This window comes from Cynocephalus volans, chromosome 9 (genome assembly GCF_027409185.1).
Source record: "Cynocephalus volans isolate mCynVol1 chromosome 9, mCynVol1.pri, whole genome shotgun sequence".
Taxonomy (NCBI): Eukaryota; Metazoa; Chordata; class Mammalia; order Dermoptera; family Cynocephalidae; genus Cynocephalus; species Cynocephalus volans.
In genome coordinates this window covers 107,289,269-107,311,888 of record NC_084468.1, presented here as the reverse complement: position 1 = coordinate 107,311,888, position 22,620 = coordinate 107,289,269, and the positions used below count along the sequence as shown (strand labels likewise).

At 35.3% G+C, this 22,620-nt stretch overlaps 1 protein-coding gene across 2 annotated transcripts in view; it reads right to left on the bottom strand.

Moving 5' to 3' along the window:
• The window catches only part of ADAD1 (adenosine deaminase domain containing 1), a 70,212-nt gene that overhangs the window by 28,514 nt on the left and 19,078 nt on the right, over positions 1–22,620 (bottom strand). Inside the window, exons 6-8 of one of the 2 annotated variants that reach the window (XM_063108540.1) lie at positions 19,714–19,837; positions 17,841–18,011; positions 16,468–16,694 (exon numbers count right to left, since the gene is read on the bottom strand). In XM_063108540.1, the coding sequence (XP_062964610.1) occupies positions 16,468–16,694; positions 17,841–18,011; positions 19,714–19,837 (522 nt within the window). The remainder of the gene's footprint in view (positions 1–16,467; positions 16,695–17,840; positions 18,012–19,713; positions 19,838–22,620) is intronic. The other variant, XM_063108541.1, reaches the window with a different exon arrangement.

Genomic DNA, 22,620 nt, shown 5'->3' with positions numbered 1-22,620 from the left:
GATCCAGGAAGCTCAACGATCTCCAAACGTATTCAACCCAAAAAGGCCTTCTCCAAGACATGTCATAGTCAAATTGGCAAAACTCAGAGACAAAGAGAGAATCTTAAAAGCTGCAAGAGAGAAGCGTCAAATCACCTATAAGGGAGCCCCAATCAGGTTAACATCAGACTTTTCATCACAAACCCTAAAAGCTAGAAAGGAATGGGATGATATTTTCAAAATACTAAAAGACAAAGAGTGCCAGCCAAGAATACTCTACCCTGCAAGGCTATCCTTCCGAAATGATGGGCAAATAGTATATTTCTCAGACAAACAAAAACTGCGGGAGTTCACTACCACAAGACCACCCTTACAAGGAATCCTCAAGGGAGTACTGGGTTTGGTTCCTGAAAAATAACTACCACTGCCATAAAAAAACCTAAGAAAAATCTAAACCCGCTAGTACAATAAAAATGGCATTCATGAAGAGAAAACAAGCTAACAAAAACACTATCTACAACCTAAGGAACCAACAAACAAAGAAACCAAACAGTAAATCAGAAAGCAAGGAACAAAAGACACCTAAGACAACCAAACAACCAATAAAATGCTAGGAATAAATCAACACCTTTCAATAACAACTCTTAATGTTAAAGGCTTAAATTCCCCAATTAAAAGACACAGACTGGCTGACGGGATCAAAAAGCAGGACCCAACTATATGCTGCCTACAAGAGACCCACCTCACCCATAAAGATTCACACAGACTAAGAGTGAAAGGATGGAAAAAGATTTACCATGCAAACAGAAAAGAAAAACGAGCTGGAGTGGCTATTCTTATATCTGACAAAATAGACTTTAAACTAAAAACCATAAAAAGAGACAATGAGGGACACTACTTAATGATAAAAGGACTGATCCATCAAGAAGACATAACAATCATAAATATGTATGCACCCAATGTTGGAGCAGCCAGATTTATAAAACAAACTCTATTAGACCTAAAGAAGGAAATAGACACTACTACCATAATAGCAGGGGACCTGAACACTCCACTGTCAATATTAGACAGATCATCTAGGCAAAGAATCAGTAGAGAAACACAAGATCTAAACAAGACGCTAGAACAATTGGAATTGGCAGATATCTACAGAACATTCCAACCAACAACCTCAGAATATTCATTCTTCTCATCAGCACACGGATCATCCTCCAGGATAGATCACATATTAGGTCACAAATCAAGTCTCAATAAATTCAAAAAAATTGGAATTATCCCATGTATCCTCTCAGACCACAATGGATTAAAACTAGAAATTAATAACAAACAAAACTCTGGAAACTATACAAACACATGGAAATTAAACAGCATTCTACTTAATGACATATGGGTCCAAGAAGAAATCAAGCAGGAAATCAAAAAGTTTATGGAAACTAATGAAAACAATGATACATCATACCAAAACCTGTGGGATACTGCAAAAGCAGTATTGAGGGGAAATTTTATTGCATTAAATGCTCACTTTAGAAGAATGGAAAGATGGCAAGTGAACAACCTAACACTTCACCTTAAAGAACTAGAAAAACAAGAACAATCCAATCCCAAATTTAGCAGACGGAAAGAAATCATTAAGATCAGAGCAGAACTGAATGAAATTGAAAACCAAAAAGCAATTCAAAAGATCAACGAATCAAAAAGTTGGTTTTTTGAAAAGATAAATAAAATTGACAAACCATTAGCATGGCTAACAAAAAAAAGAAGAGAGAAGACTCAAATAACAAAAATTAGAAATGAAAAAGGCGATATTACAACTGATTCATCTGAAATACAAGGAATCATTCGAGACTACTATAAACAACTATACGCCAACAAATTTGAAAATCTGGAGGAAATGGATAAATTTCTGGACACACACAAGCTCCCAAAACTGAACCATGAAGACGTAGAAAATTTGAACAGACCAATAACAATAAAGGAGATTGAAGCTGTTATCAGAAGGCTCCCAACAAAGAAAAGCCCAGGACCAGATGGATTCACAGCAGAATTTTACCAAACATTCAAAGAGGAATTGACACCGATTCTTTACAAACTATTCCAAAAGATTGAAACGGACGCAAATCTCCCAAACTCATTCTATGAAGCAAACATCATCCTGATACCAAAACCAGGTAAAGATATAACCAAAAAACAAAACTACAGGCCAATATCCTTGATGAATATAGATGCAAAAATCCTCACTAAAATACTAGCAAACAGAATACAGCAACACATACGAAAAATTATTCATCACGATCAAGTGGGATTCATCCCAGGGATGCAAGGTTGGTTCAACATACGCAAATCAATAAATGTGATACACCATATTAATAAACTCAAACACAAGGACCATATGATCATCTCTATAGATGCTGAAAAAGCATTTGATAAAGTTCAGCACTCATTCATGACAAAGACCCTCTATAAGTTAGGTATAGAGGGAAAGTATCTCAACATAATTAAAGCCATATATGACAAACCCACTGCCAATATCATCCTGAATGGGGAAAAGCTGAAAGCTTTTCCTTTACGAACAGGCACTAGACAAGGATGCCCACTCTCACCACTCCTATTCAACATAGTGTTGGAAGTACTAGCCAGAGCAATCAGAGAAGAGAAGGAAATAAAGGGCATCCAGATTGGAAAAGATGGATTCAAACTGTCCCTGTTTGCAGATGACATGATCCTATATATCGAACAGCCTAAAACCTCTACAAAAAAACTCTTGGAATTGATAAATGATTTCAGCACAGTAGCAGGATACAAAATCAACACACAAAAATCAGTAGCATTTCTTTTCTCCAATAGTGAACATGCAGAAGGAGTAATCAAGAAAGCCTGCCCATTTACAATAGCCACCAAAAAAATAAAATACCTAGGAATTGAGTTAACCAAGGAGGTGAAAAATCTTTAAAATGAGAACTACAAACCACTGCTGAGAGAAATTAGAGAGGATAAAAGAAGATGGAACGATATTCCATGCTCTTGGATTGGAAGAATCAACATAGTGAAAATGTCCATACTACCCAAAGTGATATACAAATTCAATGCAATCCCCATCAAAATTCCAAAGACATTTTTCTCAGAAATGGAAAAAACTATCCAGTCATTTATATGGAACAATAAAAGACCACGAATAGCCAAAGCAATGCTCAGCAAAAAAAATAAAGCTGGAGGCATAACACTACCTGACTTTAAGCTATACTACAAAGCTATAATAACCAAAACAGTATGGTACTGGCATAAAAACAGACACACTGACCAATGGAATAGAAAAGAGAATCCAGAAATCAACCCACAGACTTACTGCCATCTGATCTTTGACAAAGGCACCAAGCCTATTCACTGGGGAAGGGACTGCCTCTTCAGCAAGTGGTGCTGGGATAACTGGATATCGATATGCAGGAGAATGAAACTAGATCCATACCTCTCACCGTATACTAAAATCAACTCAAAATGGATTAAGGATTTAAATATACACCCTGAGACAATAAGACTTCTTAAAGAAAACATAGGAGAAACACTTCAGGAAATAGGACTGGGCACAGACTTCATGAATACGACCCCAAAAGCACGGGCAACCAAAGGAAAAATAAACAAATGGGATTATATCAAACTAAAAAGCTTCTGCACCGCAAAAGAAACAATTAAAAGAGTTAAAAGACAACCAACAGAGTGGGAGAAAATATTTGCAAAATATACATCTGACAAAGGATTAATATCCAGAATATATAAGGAACTCAAACAACTTTACAAGAAGAAAACAAGCAACCCAATTAAAAAATGGGCAAAAGAGCTAAGTAGGCATTTCTCTAAGGAAGATATCCAAATGGCCAACAGACATATGAAAAAATGCTCAACATCACTGAGCATCCGGGAAATGCAAATCAAAACCACACTGAGATACCATCTAACCCCAGTTAGGATGGCTAAAATCCAAAAGACTCTGAACGATAAATGCTGGCGAGGCTGCGGAGAAAAAGGAACTCTCATACATTGTTGGTGGGACTGCAAAATGGTGCAGCCTCTATGGAAAATGGTATGGAGGTTCCTTAAAGAATTGCAAATAGATCTACCATACGACCCAGCCATCCCACTGTTGGGAATATACCCAGAGGAATGGAAATCATCAAGTCGAAGGTATACCTGTTCCCCAATGTTCATCGCAGCACTCTTTACAATAGCCAAGAGTTGGAACCAGCCCAAATGCCCATCATCAGATGAGTGCATACGGAAAATGTGATACATCTACACGATGGAATACTACTCAGCTATAAAAACGAATGAAATACTGCCATTTGCAACAACATGGATGGACCTTGAGAGAATTATATTAAGTGAAACAAGTCAGGCACAGAAAGAGAAATGCCACATGTTCTCACTTATTGGAGGGAGCTAAAAATTAATATATAAATTCACACACACACATACACACACACACACACACACACACACAAACCGGGGGGGGGGGGAAGAAGATATAACAACCACAATTATTTTAAGTTGATACAACAAGCAAACAGAAAGGACATTGTTGGGGGGGGGAGGGAGAAGGGAGGGAGGTTTTGGTGATGGGGAGCAATAATCAGCTACAATGTATATCGACAAAATAAAATTTAAAAAAAAAAAAAAAAAAACACACCGTCTGGCTGACTGGATCAAAAAGGAGGACCCAACTATATGCTGCCTTCAAGAGACCACTTCACGTATAAAGACTCACACAGACTAAGAGTGAAAGGATGGAAAAAGATTTACCATGCAAACAGAAAAGAAAAACGAGCTGGAGTAGCTATTCTTATATCTGACAAAATAGACTTTAAACTAAAAAACATAAAAAGAGACAATGAGGGACACTACGTAATGATAAAAGGACTGATCCATCAAGAAGACATAACAATCATAAATATGTACGCACCCAATGTTGGAGCAGCCAGATTTATAAAACAAACTGTATTAGACCTAAAGAAGGAAAGAGACACTAATACCATAATAGCAGGGGACCTGAACACCCCACTGTCAATATTAGACAGATCATCTAGGCAAAGAATCAGTAGAGAAACACAAGATCTAAACAAGACTCTAGACCAATTGGAATTGGCAGATATCTACAGAACATTCCATCCAACAACCTCAGAATATTCATTCTTCTCATCAGCACATGGATCATTCTGCAGGATAGATCACATATTAGGTCACAAGTCAAGTCTCAATAAATTTAAAAAAATTGGAATTATCCCATGTATTTTCTCAGACCAGAATGGATTAAAATTAGAAATTAATACCAAACGAAACTCTGGAAACTATACAAACACATAGAAATTAAACAGCATTCTACTTAATGACATATGGTCCAAGAAGAAATCAAGCAGAAAATCAAAATATTTATTGAAACTAATGAAAACAATGACACATCATACCAAAACCTGTGGGATACTGCAAAAGTAGTACTACAGGGGGAATTTATTGCATTAAATGCTCACCTCAGAAGAATGGAAAGATGGCAAGTGAACAACCTAACACTTCACCTTAAAGAACTAACAAAACAAGAACAATCCAAACCTAAAGTTAGCAGACGGAAAGAAATCATTAAGATCAGAGCAGAACTGAATGAAATTGAAACCAAAAAAACAATACAAAGATCAATGAATCAAAAAGTTGGTTTTTTGAAAAGATAAATAAAATTGACAAACCATTAGCATGGCTAACAAAAAAAAGAAGAGAGAAGACTCAAATAACAAAAATTAGAAATGAAAAAGGCGATATTACAACTGATTCATCTGAAATACAAGGAATCATTCGAGACTACTATAAACAACTATACGCCAACAAATTTGAAAATCTGGAGGAAATGGATAAATTTCTGGACACACACAAGCTCCCAAAACTGAACCGTGAAGACGTAGAAAATTTGAACAGACCAATAACAATAAAGGAGATTGAAGCTGTTATCAGAAGGCTCCCAACAAAGAAAAGCCCAGGACCAGATGGATTCACAGCAGAATTTTACCAAACATTCAAAGAGGAATTGACACCGATTCTTTACAAACTATTCCAAAAGATTGAAACGGACGCAAATCTCCCAAACTCATTCTATGAAGCAAACATCATCCTGATACCAAAACCAGGTAAAGATATAACCAAAAAGAAAACTCACTAAAATACTAGCAAACAGAATACAGCAACACATGCGTAAAATTATTCACCACGATCAAGTGGGATTCATCCCATGATGCAAGGTTGGTTCAAGATACGCAAATCAATAAATGTGATAAACTATATTAATAAAGTCAAACACAAGGACCATATGATCATCTCTATAGATGCTGAAAAAGCATTTGATAAAGTTCAGCACTCATTCATGACAAAGATCCTCTATAAGTTAGCTATAGAGGGAAAGTATCTCAACATAATTAAAGCCATATATGACAAACCCACTGCCAATATCATCCTGAATGGGGAAAAGCTGAAAGATTTTCCTTTAAGAACAGGCACTAGACAAGGATGCCCACTCTCACCACTCCTATTCAACATAGTGTTGGAAGTACTAGCCAGAGCAATCAGAGAAGAGAAGGCAATAAAGGGCATCCAGATTGGAAAAGATGGATTCAAACTGTCCCTGTTTGCAGATGACATGATCCTATATATCGAACAGCCTAAAACCTCTACAAAAAAACTCTTGGAATTGATAAATGATTTCAGCACAGTAGCAGGATACAAAATCAACACACAAAAATCAGTAGCATTTCTTTTCTCCAATAGTGAACATGCAGAAGGAGAAATCAAGAAAGCCTGCCCATTTACAATAGCCACCAAAAAAATAAAATACTTAAGAATTGAGTTAACCAAGGAGGTGAAAAATCTTTAAAATGAGAACTACAAACCACTGCTGAGAGAAATTAGAGAGGATACAAGAAGATGGAAAGATATCCCATGCTCTTGGATTGGAAGAATCAACATAGTGAAAATGTCCATACTACCCAAAGTGATATACAAATTCAATGCAATCCCCATCAAAATTCCAATGACATTTTTCTCAGAAATGGAAAGAACTATCCAGACATTTATATGGAACAATAAAAGACCACGAATAGCCAAAGCAATGCTCAGCAAAAAAATAAAGCGGGAGGCATAACACTACCCAACTTTAAGCTATACTACAAAGCTATAATAACCAAAAGAGTATGGTACTGGCATAAAAACGGACACACTGATCAATCGAATAGAATAGAGAATCCAGATTTCAACACGCATACTTACTGCCATCTGATCTTTGACAAAGGCACCAAGCCTATTCACTGGGGATGGGACTGCCTCTTCAGCAAATGGTGCTGGGAAAACTGGATATCCATATGCAGGAGAATGAAACTAGACCCATACCTCTCACCATATACTAAAATCAACTCAAAATGGGTTAAGGATTTAAATATACACCCTGAAACAATAAAACTTCTTAAAGAAAACATAGGAGAAAAACTTCAGGAAATAGGACTTTACACAGACTTCATGAATACGACCCCAAAAGCACGGGCAACCAAAGGAAAAATAAACAAATGGGATTATATCAAACTAAAAAGCTTCTGCACAGCAAAAGAAACAATTAACAGAGTTAAAAGACAACCAACAGAGTGGGAGAAAGTATTTGCAAAATATACATCTGACAAAGGATTAATATCCAGAATATATAAGGAACTCAAACAACTTTACAAGAAAAAAACAACCAACCCAATTAAAAAATAGGAAAAAGAGCTAAGTAGGCATTTCTCTAAGGAAGATATACAAATGGCCAACAGACATATGAAAAAATGCTCAACATCACTCAGAATCCGAGAAATGCAAATCAAACCCACACTGGGATACCATCTAACCCCAGTTAGGATTGCTAAAATCCAAAAGACTCTGAATGATAAATGCTGGCGAGGTTGCAGAGAAAAAGGAACTCTCATACATTGTTGGTGGGACTGCAAAATGGTGCAGCCTCTATGGGAAATGGTGTGGAGGGTCCTCAAACAATTGCAGATAGATCTGCCATATGACCCAGCTATCCCACTGCTGGGAATATACCCAGAGGAATGGAAATCATCAAGTCAAATGTAGTATACCTGTTCCCCAATGTTCATTGTAGCACTCTTTACAATAGCCAAGAGTTGGAACCAGCCCAAATGTCCATCATCGGATGAGTGGATACAGAAAATGTGGTACATCTACACAATGGAATACTACTCAGCTATAAAAATGAATGAAATACTGCCATTTGCAACAACATGGATGGACCTTGAGAGAATTATATTAAGTGAAACGAGTCAGGCACATAAAGAGAAATACCACATGTTCTCACTTATTGGAGGGAGCTAAAAATTAATATATAATTCACACACACACACACACACACACACACACACACAAACAAACAAAAAAAAATGGGGGGGGAGAAGATATAACAACCACAATTACTTGAAGTTGATACGACAAGCAAACAGAAAGGACATTGTTGGGTGGGAGGGAGGAGAGGGAAGAGGGAGGGAGTTTTTGGTGATGGGCAACAACAATCAACCACAATGAATATCGACAAAATAAAAGTTAAAAAAAATAAAATAAAATAAAAGATTTTTAAAAAATAATTTTAAAAAAAAGAAGAAAATGAAAGACCCAAGCAGAACTCTTGGAAATGAAGAATTCATTAAACTAAATAAAGCATACAACTAAGAGCTTATGCAACAGGCTACAGCAAGCAGAAGAAAGACTAGATTAACTTAAAGACAGGTTTTTTGAAATAACCCAGGTGAACAAGAAAAATATAGAAAAGATTTTTAAAAATGAAGAAAGCCTACAAAATCTATGGGACAACCTTAAGCATACCAATAACTGAATTATGGGTGATCTGAAACGGGAGAAGAAAGGAAAAGCCACTGAAAATCTATTTATTGAAATAATAGCTGAAAAATTCCCAAGTATTAAGAGAGGTATGGACATCTAGATCCAACAGGCTCAAGGATCCCCAAACAGATTAAGCCAAAAATGTTCCTCTCTTAGACACACTTTAGTTAAGTTGTCAAAAGTCAAAGACAAGGAGAGAACTCTAAAAATAGCCAGAGTGAAGTGTCAAGCCGCTTATAAGGGAATCCCTATTAAACTAACAGCAGATTTTTCAGCATAACTCTATGGGCCAGGAAAGAACAGGATGAGATACTCAAAGTACCAAAAGATAAAGTCTGTCAGCCAAGAATACTACTACATGTTGCAGAGCTATCCTTGAGAAATGAAGAAGAAATTGTGTCTTTTCCAGACAAACAAAAACTGCAGGAACTCACCACCACAAGATCAGCCCTTATAAGAAATCCTCAAGGGAATCCTACATTTGGAATCCACAGGATGACAATCAACATCATGAATACACAAGAAAGAATAAAACCCACTAGTAGAACAGATACTCAAACAGGAAAGAGAAAAGAGAAAAACCATATCTTATCACTACAAAAACCCAACAGCAAAGACAAACAATAAAAGGGAAAGAAAGGAATAAAAAATATATAAAACAAGCATAAAAAAATGAATAAAATGACAGGAGTAAGGAAATATCATTCAACAGCAATCCTGAATGTAAATGGAATGAATTCCTCATCTAAAAGATATAGACTGGCTAAATGGATTAAAACACTAGACCCAACTATATTCTGCCTACAAGAAACTTACTTCACCTGTAAAGATACACACTGACAAATAGTGAAGTGATGGAAAAAGATATGCCAAGAAAAAGAGCAGGAGTATTGATATTTATATTGGATAAAATAGACTTTAAACCAAAAACTATAAAAAGAGAGAATGAAGGTCATTATATAATGATAAAGGGACTAGTTCAGCAAGAGGATATAACAATCATAAATATATATGCACCCAACAGTGGAGCACCCAGATATATAAAGCAGATATTATTGCATCTAAAGGGAGAGACAGACCCTAATACAGTAATAATTCGGATTTTGCCACCCCACTCTCAGCACTGAACAGATCATCTAGACAAAAAATCAGCAGAGAAACACAGGATTTAAAATACACTGTAGACGAATTGGACTTGACACACATTTACACAACAATCCATCCAACAACAACAGAATATACATTCTTCTTATCAGCACATGGAACATTATACAGGATAGACTACATGTTAGGCCATAGGCCAAGTCTCAAAACATTTAAAAGAAAAAATCATATCAATTATCTTTCCAGATCACAGCAGAGTAAAAACTAGAAATCAATAATAAGTGAAACTTTGGAAACTATAAAATGCCATAGAAATTAACATGCTCCTGAATGACCAATGGGTCAAAGAAGAAACTATGCAGAAAATCACAGAATTTCCTGAAACAAATGAAAATAAAAGCACATCATATCAAAACCTATAAGACACTGCAAAATCATCACTAAGAAGACTAAGTTTCTTGCAATAACTGCTTACATCAAAAAAATAGAAAGCCTTCAAATAAATAACCTAACACTATACCTCAAAAAACTAGAAAAACAAGAACAATCCAACCCCAAAATTAGTAGATGAAAAATAAATAAATAAAGATTAGAGTAGAACTATATGAAATAGAAACCAAAAAAAAAAAAAAAAAAAAAGATACAAAAGACTGATGAACCAAAAGGTTGGTTTTTTGAGAACACAAACAAACTTGACAAACCATTAGCTAGACTAAGAAAAGAGAGAAGACCTAAAGAACACAAATCAGAAATGAAAAAGGAGACATTACAACTGATACCACAGAAATACAAAGTCATTTGAGAATGTTATGAACAACAATACACCAACAAATAGGAAAATATAGAGGAAATGGATAAATTTCTGTATACATACCATCTACCAAGACTGAACCAAGAAGAAACAGAAAACATGAACAGACCAATAACAAGCAATGAGATTGAATCAGTAATCAACAGCCTCCCAACAAAGTAAACCCCGGGACCCTATGGATTCACTGCTTAATTCTACCAAACTTTTAAAGAAGAATTAACACCAATTCTTTTTAAACTATTCCAAAAAATCAAAGCAGAATCCATTCTTCCAAACTAATTCTATAAGGCCAGTATCTCCCTGATACCAAAATCAGACAAGAACACAATAAAACAAGAAAACTTCAGGCCAATATCCTTTATGAACATAGATGCAAAAATTCTCAGCAAAATAGCAGCAAACAGAATTCAACAGCACATCAAAAAGATTACACACAATGATGAAGTGGGATTCATCCCAGGGACACAAGGATAGTTCAACATCAGCTAATCAATATATGTGATATGCCACATCAACAAAAAATAGGACAAAAACCACATGATCATCTCAATAGATGCAGAAAAAGCATTTGACAAAATTCGACATCCCCTATGCTAAAGACTCTCAACAATTTAGGTATAGAAGGAAAGTTCTCATCAAAACAAAAGCCACATCTGGCAAACCCATAGCTAACATCATCCCGAATGGGGAAAACTTGAGAGCTTTTCCTCTAAGAACAGGAACATGACAAAGATGCCCACTCTTACCATTCCTATCTAACATAGTACTGGAAGTTCAAGCCACAGCAATTAGGCAAGAGAAAGAAATAAAGGGCATCCAAATTGGAAAAGACAAAGTCAAACTGTCCCTGCTTGCAGATGGCATGATCTTGTATATAGAAAAACCTAAAGACTCCACCAAAAAATTCTTAGAACTGATAAATGAATTCAGTAAAGTTGTAGGATACAAAATCAATATACAAAAATCAGCAGTGTTTCTATACACCAACAACAAACTAGCAGAAAAAGAAATCAAGCTACCAAAAAACCCCCCAAAAATCTAGGAATAAATTTAACCAAGGTGGTGAAAGATCTCCACAAGGAAAACTACAAAACATGGATGAAAGAAATTAAAGAGGACACAGAAAAATGGAGACATTCCATGTTCATGACTTGGAAGAATTAATGTGAAAATGCCATGCTACTCAAAGCAATCTACAGATTCAATGCCTCATCAAAATACCAACAACATTCTTCACAGAAATAGAAAAAACAATCCTTACATTCATATGGAACCACAAAAGACTCCAAATAGCTGAAGCAATTCTGAGCAAAAAGAATAAAGCTGGATATTGGGTCCACCACTGGCCGATCCGAACAGCTCTAGAAAAAATGCCTTGTTATCAGTCTTTCCCTTGGTGGGTGAGCGAATTGCCCGGATTCCTCTTTCCCTCCGGTCCCCATTGAGAGGAGATGGGTGAAGAGAGCCGTGAAGAGAGGTGAGCATAGCCGCTGGCCCCAACCAGCCCGTTAAAGGACACTCAGATGCGGCAGGGGTTCTGTCGAGCAGTTCCGTTTATTATCACACAAGCACTTGCTTTTAAAGGCAAATGGGGAAGGGAGGTTTTTTACATCCTCCAATCAGCTTAAAGGTTATGAGAGCATGCATCCTGTCTCAATGCCTAGCTATTGCAATCACGCAGTGTTCACGAGCGCTGAAGTACATATTTGGCCAATAAGGGCTAAGCCAAGGTTCCTGCAGACACTCCCACCCTACTTCCTCCTGGCGCCGTCTTAGGCTGCCACGTTAATATGCCCTTGTGGGCCCATAATGGTGCTGCTTGTAATGTCACTTAAGGTGGTGTTAGTTTTTAAGGCCTGACAGCTGGAGGCATTATATGATCTGACTTCAAAATATACTACAAAGCTATAGTAATAAAAACATGGTTACAGCATAAAAACAGACATATGGACCAATGGAAGAGAACGAAGAACTCTGAAATTAATCCATGACAACTGAGCAAAGCCTTTATGAATAAGACCTCAAAAGCACAGGCAACAAAAGAAAAAAGAAATGGGGTTTTATTTAACTAAAACCTTCTGTATATCAAAGCATACAATCAACAAAAAACCTGAAGAATGAGAGAAAATATTTGCAATCCATGCATCCAACAAGGGATTAATATCCAGAATATACAAGAAACTGCAACAGCTCAATATTAAAAAAAAAAAAAAAAAAAAAAACAATTAAAAAATGGGCAAAGGGGTAAAATAGACATTTCTCTAAAGACATATGAATAACCAACAGGTACATGAAAAAATGCTCAGCATCACTAATCAGAGAAATACAAATCAAAACCACACTGAAATATTATCTCACCCCAGTTAGACTGGCTACTATGAAAAAGAAAGAAAATAACAAATGCTGGCAAAGATGCCAAGAAAGGGAAATCCTTATAAAGGGGTGGGATTGTAAACTAGTACAGCTATTATGGAAAACAGTATGGAGGTTTCTCAAACAACTACAGATGGAACTGCCATACGATCCAGCAATTCCACTACTGGGAATTGCTACCAAAGGAATGGAAATAAATCATCATGTCGAAGGGATTCCTGCACTCCCATGTTTACTGCAGCTCTATTAAAAATAGTCAAGATATGGAACCAACCTAAATGTCCATCAACGGATGATTGGATAAGGAAAATGTGGTATATATACACAATGGAATACTACTGAGCCATAAAAAAGAATGAAATTCTGCCATTCGCAGCAGCATGGATGAGCTTATGTTAAATGAGACAGAGAAAAGAGAAATACTACATGTTCTTACTCGTAAGTGTGAACTAAAATAAATAAGTAAATAAATGAATGAATAAACAAAACACAAACAATAATAGTAAGTTGAGCTTTCAGGAGAGAACAGAACCATGGTTACTAAAGGTAGTGAAGGGGAATGGGAATAGTGAGAGGCTGGTTAATGGACAGAAAAAAGCTAGTAAGAAAAATAAGTTCTATTGGTGTAGTTGACCTAGGCATTTATAATTAACAATAATTTACTGCATGTTATCAATGGCTAGGAGAGAGATCAAATGTCCTCATCACAAAGTAATGATTAAGTTCTGCAATGATGACTATGCTAATTACCCTGATTTGATCATCACACATTGCATACATGTATAACACATAATATAACTCTGTACCCCACAGATATGTATGATTAATATGTTTCAATTTAAAAAAAAGAAGTAGATTTAATGTGTATTGCCAGTTTATATAGAATTATAGGGAAGCAGGCTGGCTGGTTAGCTCAGTTGGTTAGAGCACAGTGCTGTAACGCCAAGGTCAAAGGGTCAGATTCCCTGCTGGGCAGGTGCCAAAAAAAAAAAAAAATTAAAGGGAAGCAAATTTCAATTTTATATGAGGAAGTATTTTTTAAAGTATTGGAACTGTTCAATTAATGGAGTATATTGTCTTGAAATCATATACTCCACACTACTGGATGTTTTTAATCTAGGCTCAGAAGATTCTCTATCCCATATGGTACAAAAATATCTGTATATTAAGTAAGAAATTGTATGCGATGACTAATAAAATTCAATTAATTCAGGATTCTTTTAGCTATCTAAATCACACTCTTTTAGTGTACAGATGCTTTAAATAATTAATTAGTTTCAGATGTGTACCACAAAGATGCCAAAAAAGAACGGAAGCAATTTTCCAAAGTAATATATTGTCTTTATTGCTACATGGTGTTCCCCATTAGCAATGCTAGGTGCAAGATGACACTCAAAAATGATGGGATCTAAGTTTTAAGTCCTTGTCCCAAACCCCTAACTAAGTATTTAAAGGAATGTATGTCCATCTTTTTAAGAAACTAAATTTAGTATGAAGTTACATTATGCAAATTTTAAAATGTCCTTTTTCACAAAAGTCAAAGAAAGCCTTATTTCCCAAAGCTGTGATTGTAGAGGAAGCATACACGTATCTCAGATACTTCACATTTACCAAGAAAAAAAAAAGCCTTTCCTAAAGAAGATTCAGAAAAGACTGAAGTGTTTGATAGAGTACCTGAATAGACTAAAAGAAAACATGGTAAAGAACCTTAGTAACCAAAGTAAATTTAAGAAATTGCATCAAACAGTGGTTCCTCATATACAAGAACTTGTATTTGGAAAAAAGAGAGAAATAATGATTTTTGAGGGTGTGAGTAAATAAGCACTTTCATATATTGCTAGTGGGAATGTTGAACTGAAGGTAACTTGGTTATCTTTATTTTTTAAGACTACAAAGGCACATATTTGACCTGAAATTCTACTTCTAGGAATTCATCTTATAGATATACTTTTACATGTGTAAATAACAAATGTAAAAGGGTCATTCACTGTGGCATTTGGTAGCTGTAAAAGATTAGAAATAATTTAAAATTCCATCAACCTAAAACTAATTAAATAAAGAAACACCACACAGCCATGAGCAATAATGAGGAAATTCTTTATGTACTCATATGGCAAATTTTCCAAAATACACAGTTTAACGAAAAAAGCAAGATGCAGAAAAGTATGAATTGTATGTTCCTATTGGTATAAAATACAAAAAAGAAAAACAAAAAAAGAATGTATACACTTACTTCTAATAAGCATAACCTAACCATTTTTGGAAAGAAAAAACTAACAATGTATGCTTCCACAGAGGTAAAATGGCTGCACAAGGCAGTAGAATGGGAGCGAGACTTTTCACTGAATACACATCTGAATCTTCTGAAATGTAAATTTAGTAATGTATTTCCTATACAAATAAAAAAACCTTAATATTAGAAAAATAAATATTAACCATTTCTCTTTTTACAATACCTTGTATGCTTATGGAAGTGAGAAAATACCACCTGTAAGAGAAATTCCTAAAGAAATAGGTATAAAATATATAAAACATAACAAAAACAAGAAAAATCCAGAAATAGCACCACCTAAAACAAAAATATTACCCATGTGGAGATCTAAAGCTTGCAAATTCATTCATTTCCAAAATTTATCAATAATTAAAGAACCAAGTGATGGCAGTAACTGACCAGGATAACTAAAGCTTTGAAACATCAAAGCCTTGGGAAAATTACAGAAATGAGCCCTCAAATTGTTTGTCAATGACATAATGTCTGGAAAGCCATTCAAATATAAATCCAGCATTCTAAAATATCTCTCATTAAAGAAAGAATTACTAATTTACATTACTTATTTTGTGTTCTAGTTACTTCATATTCATCTGACCAATAAAAAGATTCTATATCATAACCAAATGTATATAAAAGCACAAGCCAAAACGGGAATTTAACATTTTTCTTATTTCAGGGAGGAGTAAACACAAACTTTTAGATTTGGGAAGTTCAAGGAAGTTCTTCTCCCAAAAGAAGGGGGGAGGGGATTAAATAATGGGCAAACAAAAGTATAAGATCAAGACAAAATATAGCTAATCAGCTAATTTAAAATATTTATTCTTGGCCCTCTGATAGGATGTCAAAAGTCATATCATAAGTGTGTTACCAGTTACCATGAAACAAACAGCTCAACAAAACAGTGAATGTGTTTTGAACTTAACATTTCTTGTATACAAAAGCTGATTTTATACTGGTAAGTAAAATACGGAGAATTTACTACATGAAAGAGGACAGGAGGTACTGAAATCACACTCACCAACAAGTATACTGTTGATATAAACTGGCTGTATAAAGTGACTGAGCAATGCTCCCTGTACACCAAGCACTTCCCATCTTGTCAATTTGTCACTTGAGGACATACTGCTTACTCTGTTAACATCTGCAGGACAGTAAACCGTCAGATAAATTTTGCCTTCAACAGCCACATGGAGACTCAGTTCTTCATTGGCTTCAAATGCAGATATAGAACGTGGATTAAGACGTCTAGAGAAAGAAAAATAAGTTTCTTCTTTTAAAACACAAAGTTGACAAAGTAAAATCTACACGTACCTAAGAATTGTTCTCACATGTTTAATTTCCCAGTATACATTTAATTCCAGTAGCAGATGCAGATGCAAACACAAAAACATAGAAATGGAGTGACTTTACTCCATAAGATTCATACAAAACAGAAATGAACCATATTTATAGCTTCCAGCATGTACTCTTCATATTATCATCATTCTTTATGTTCCTTAAAATCAAATGAAAAACTAATTTTTGCCACTATCATAGTTTGTGAGTTATTTCCTTTCTCTGTAGAAAAATTTTTAAAAACTACAAAATGAGGGAATGAAAAACAAAACTGACAATTTTTTTTTTTTTTTTTTTGTCTTTTTTGTGACCGGCTGCACCGCGCTCAGCCAGTGAGCGCACCGGTCATCCCTATATAGGATCCGAACCCGCGGCGGGAGTGCTGCTGCGCTCCCAGCATCGCACTCTCCCGAGTGTGCCAAGGGATCGGCCCCAAACTGACAATTTTTATTCAAGATTCATCTCCCATGAAATATGTTAAAACAATAAAATCTAAAATTATTTTTCTTGATGTTTCTCTCTATGGAACGCTGCCCTTACTTTCAAAGGTGTTATTAGAAGGATTTTTATCAAAAAATTACTCATGGTTATGTCTAGATGGTCAGACTTGAGGTAAATTTTACCTTCTTCTTTGTGCTTATCAGAACTGTTTAAATTTTATGCTACCTGATGCTATCCATTCATCAAAGCAACAAAGTTTTGGCCATATATTGGAGTTAAGTTTTTCTTAACTCCAGTATTTATATGTGAATAGTGTATAAATCTGTACTTTCCTAAAGTTTGTGAAGTCTTAAAAGTAGAAAGGAGTAGAAGATTCTCAACAGCATAGAAAAGAAAATGGTGAAGGACATGGAATTTTTAAGAAGCAGTAATAACAGACCAGGTTGAGGGGAGGGGGAAAGGATTTGTGACCTCCTGCAGGCCACAAGTTAACAACTCAAGGCTGGAGACAGAATATGAGTAGACATGAATTTACTTGTTCTATTTGCTATAGGGATTCAGAATATGTAGCATGGCCATCTACTTGCTTTTAAAAACAACTTGCATAATACTTACAACTGTGACTTAATCTGGGCTGATCCCTTAGGCAATTGATTCATAAAGAGGTAAATGTTGATATTCTGCTTCAGAGTGAGTAAATTAGAAGCTGGTTCTGTACAAAATATTGATTTTTCCATCACAGCAGGATTTTTGCTATAGAAGAGTAGAAGTTGTCTATAAAAGTACCTAAAATAAATGTTATAACTTTGTCAAATAGTAACATTTATAAAAGATGTATCTTAACGAGTATCATATCCATGTGTCATGAGCAATGTTCCTATATGTCAAGTTTTGATATAAGAACTCCTAAAATAATCTTAGCCTTAATGAAAAATTAAGCCCCTCAAGAAGTCCTCAACTGCAGCCCAGTCTGCCCTGTAACCTGCCTTAAAACACTATTCCTTGACTACGACTCCCCTTCAATTTCACATTTGAGCCTTCAAATATCATATCCTGCAAAAGACCTTTTTCTCCACTGATTCCTCCCTTCTTCCTCAGACAGTTCTGCTCCCAGGCTCTCAGGTGAACAGCAGACTTTTTGCCTTACTTCTATTTCCCCTTTCCTATACAAACAAACAAACCCCAACAACAACAAAAACTGTGGTTCCTGCCCCTTAGTGGTTTTAAAGAAAACCACAAAAGCACAGGAACAATACAATGAATGCCATAAATTGTATTAAGAAAGCAGATTGCCTAAAAGACTACAACTAATCAAATCAGGGACAAATACTATTTTGTTTACTTAAAAGAACATGATTTTAAGATGTACTCTATTTGGTCCCACCATCAGGAAAATGTAATAAAAAAAATTAAGCACCAATATAACAATGCCAAGTGTGGAAAGAAAGAAACATAAAAGAGATAGCTTTAAAGGGGCCAAATAGTTTCATAAGCACCAACGGGGATGGGAGGACAGCAAGTTGCACTATCCTCATGAACTACTCCAATAACTTTTAAGATTATAGGATTCTTTCCTTATTTTTAAAGGTACTGACTTACATTCTTCAGGTAAAATTTTTCTAAATTTGTTTTAAAATACTCCAGCAAAGAAAACACCAACAAAAAAAAAGTGTGAATACACAAATTAAACAAGAACAGTAGAATGCTGGTAACTGTTAAGTTGGATGAAGAAATGTATTGTCCTATTCTCACTTGCATGTGTTTGAAAATTTCCATAATAAAAAATGTGATAAAAAGCTCAATGGCTTAGAGAACCAAAAGCTCTAATGTGTTCTCCAATGAGTAAACCAAAGGTAATGCTCATTCCCACTTCTCACGTTTTCATATGAAGGGACTTCCAAAGAGTAACATTCCTGGCCTTGCTCTACCTGCAATTTGCTACTCTTATAAGGAGCATAATAACCCATGATGAGTTTGGAAAAAGAAATCAGGCAGGTTCACCTCAGTCCCTTTTCCTCTTTCTCTTTGAGATCTGCCTTATCTACACTGCTCCACGATAAACTTCGCATGGACTTCATGAAGACCTGTTGGTTTCTGGTGCTGCCCTTGGATAAATATGGCTGATTCAGGTGTGAAATAAGACCAAGTCTGCTTCGTGAAGATCTAAAGCTATACATTCCAATAACTTTAGTCAGGAAAAAAAATGGAATTTTTATCTTTAAAAATATTGTAGGACTCTTAAAACTGAGTTCACAAGGTCTTAATGGAAACAACTAAATTTGATAGACTAGATAGACATTGCAGTTACTATGATAAGGTTTCCAAAGGTGACAATAAAATATTCAGATGACTTAGATAAGTAAGAGACTGTTACCTCCTTGGTTCAATGATCAATAATTTCCATTTGCAAATAAAGGTATTTATATGTGGTTACTTTGGGCTGAGAGCATTAAGATCTGATGGCATTGTGATATATCTATTACCTTACCTAAGGAGAGATCTTCTTGCTGTAACAACAGCATGAGTGTCATGCAACACTCTTCCATTTGGCTTAATGCACTGGCTGTAATTGTATTCACCTGTGCCTACAGCTACCACTTCGTGTTGTCCAGCTGAAAGGAAAAAGTAAACAGTAGCAGACTATTTTAACTTCCCTCTTCGCTATGTTCAACCCCAACACTATCTCATCTTTTTTAATTTGTAAAATATATTGACCAAAAAGATGTAAAAATAATTCCACAGTTTCAAATATGAGTCTTCTAAGAAACAAAATTTAAAAAGTAGAATCTCAACTAAAAGGGCAGATGTTTTATAGTATGATACTTTATCTACATTTTACCACAATCAACAGAATCACCAAATATCCATGGCTTTCAAATATGCATCTGTTTCGTCTACATCTAGAATTATCTGACCTTCTAAGAGACTTCATTTGCCATTCCACTGTCTTAAACTGTCTAAATATAATGCCTCTCATTTTTTCTTAACTCAAACTCTTTATAAACCAAACTTTAGTTTCCTTCTCTAACTATTGAAACTGAATTTTTGAAGAAACAAGAACTTTATGCTTTTCCCAGCAGCTCTGTTCCATTCACATTTTGCTGTGCACTATCTGAACTTTCCCTGAAACTCTGTGCTCTGAAAATATGCAATTCAAATCGGCAATCTTTTCTTCCTCTCACATTCTAACTATGAGGCCTTTACATAGCCTAGTAACTAGCTCACTGCTTTTATTCCCTATAAATATTCCCCTCTGAATATCTTCCTTATTCTATTTTTTACTTCTGTGTTAATGATTTTAGAAAATCTCTACTCTTATTCTTTCAAAAAAAGTTCAGTTTCACACCTGCAACTACCTAAAAGACTTTAACTAATTCAAAAAAATTGCTGAGGTCCTATCACATACCAGGCAATAATGTAGATGCTAGGAATAAAATGTTGAGCAAGACATGCCCTTGCAGGAGAGCTTCTAATAGAAGAGACAGAAAAAAGACTAAATGAACCCCAAATTGTGGTAAGTACTTTCAAGGAAACAAATATGGGGCTGATGTGAAAAATAATGAGAGGAAAAGTTACCTCATGTAGACTAGTTACAGAATCCCTCCCTACTAAGCTGAAATTTAAGCTTCAGCATGAGGAACAAGCAGTACGAAAAGTTAGGAAAAGGGTATTTCAGTCAAAAGAAACATCATGTGCACACCACCCAGGGCAAAGAGTGAAGACCAGTGTTGCTGTTCCAGTAAGTAGGGTAGTAAAGGGAGTGGCATAAGGTTAGAGAAAGAGGCATTATATACCATGCTAAAGAGTTTGTGGATTTTACCCAATAGCTATGGGGAAGCTACTAAAGGTAAGGGAGCAAAAACCATCTTGGGTTACATTTTAAAATCACTCCTTTCTGCACAGAAAAGTAAACAATCAACAAAATGAAAAGGCAACCGATGAGTGGAAGAAAATATTTGCAAATGATATATCTTAAAAGAGCTTAATATTCAAGATGTATAAGTAACTCCTACACCTCTACAATAGAAAAACAAATAATTTGATTAAAAAATGGGCAAAGGACCTGAATAAACATTTTTCCAAGGAAGACAGACAAACAGGTATATAAAAAGGTGCTCAATATCACTAGTCATCAGAAAAATGCGGATCAGATCAAAATCACAACAAGATACCCTCGCACCTGTTAGAATGGCTATTAACAAAAAGTCAAAACATAAGTTTTGGCAAGGATATGGGTTCAGAGACACCTGAGCACAGATTCCACCTGCATTCCTAGGATAGGGATGTTACCCTGTGAATGCTGAATTTGACTCAATAACCAGGTTTATAAACCTCCCGTTAAATGGAATTATACAGTATCAGTGTAAGTTTTGGAATGGTGATATAAGCTCTGAGTTATAAAGGGCAATAGTGTAGCCAAAAACTCAGCTTCTTTTCTCAGCTCTGAACTCAACCTGCAATGCCTCAGGGAGATACTTGAGTTAGATAATGCAGGAAAAAGAGGAGTAACCAAAAGAAGAAATTCATCAAGATGTGAGAGGGAATGAAATCAGAACTTAAATAAAAGAATTAGCCTGTAAGAGGAGAAATCCTTACTCTACTGTCAAGTAAAGAAGATGGATACAGGAAAGTTACAAGGGTACTTCAAAAAGTTCACGGAAAGATTTGTATTACCTTTTAAATCTATTTTTCCACGAACTTTTTGAGTACTCACATATAGATTTAGTGGCAGGGGAGAGAAGGACACTTGAAATTGACAGCTTCTTACAGACCCAGTTAAAAATGATGAGGCAAAGTTTCTAAGAATATATTTTAAATATGTACTGATTGTGCGAGTTACTCTAGGGATGCTCATTTGATTTCACTCAGGCTTTCCCATCCCTCATTCATATTTCATATTTTCTTAAACCACATTTATTATTCTCACCCATGCTCTTTTCCACCCAGCTTCACACCAGCTTCCAGATTCCTTGTATATATGGAAACATTACTCTTCCATGTAAACCTGATATGGTACTATTATTTTTTATTCATCTCACTTCATCTACCATTTATTGTCACCTTCATCTTATCACATCAATTTTTTTTATCATGTATTTTCTCTTCCTGTTCATGTCCACCTTAGCTCTAGTGTAGGTACTCCATCACAGCCACTTAAAGTTGTAGCTCCTTATTTCAGGCTCAACCGTGTAATCTTTTTAAAAAATTATTTGTTGGTTACTCATTAAACGTTAATTTATCTTAATCATCACAAATACAATTTATTAAGTTTTTACTAAATGCTGGTTACTGTGCTAAATACCTTATAATTATTATATATAATCCTAACAACCCTATGAGGTGGGAGTTATTATTTCTATTATCTCTATTTTTAAGAAATGAGAAGAAAATTGGA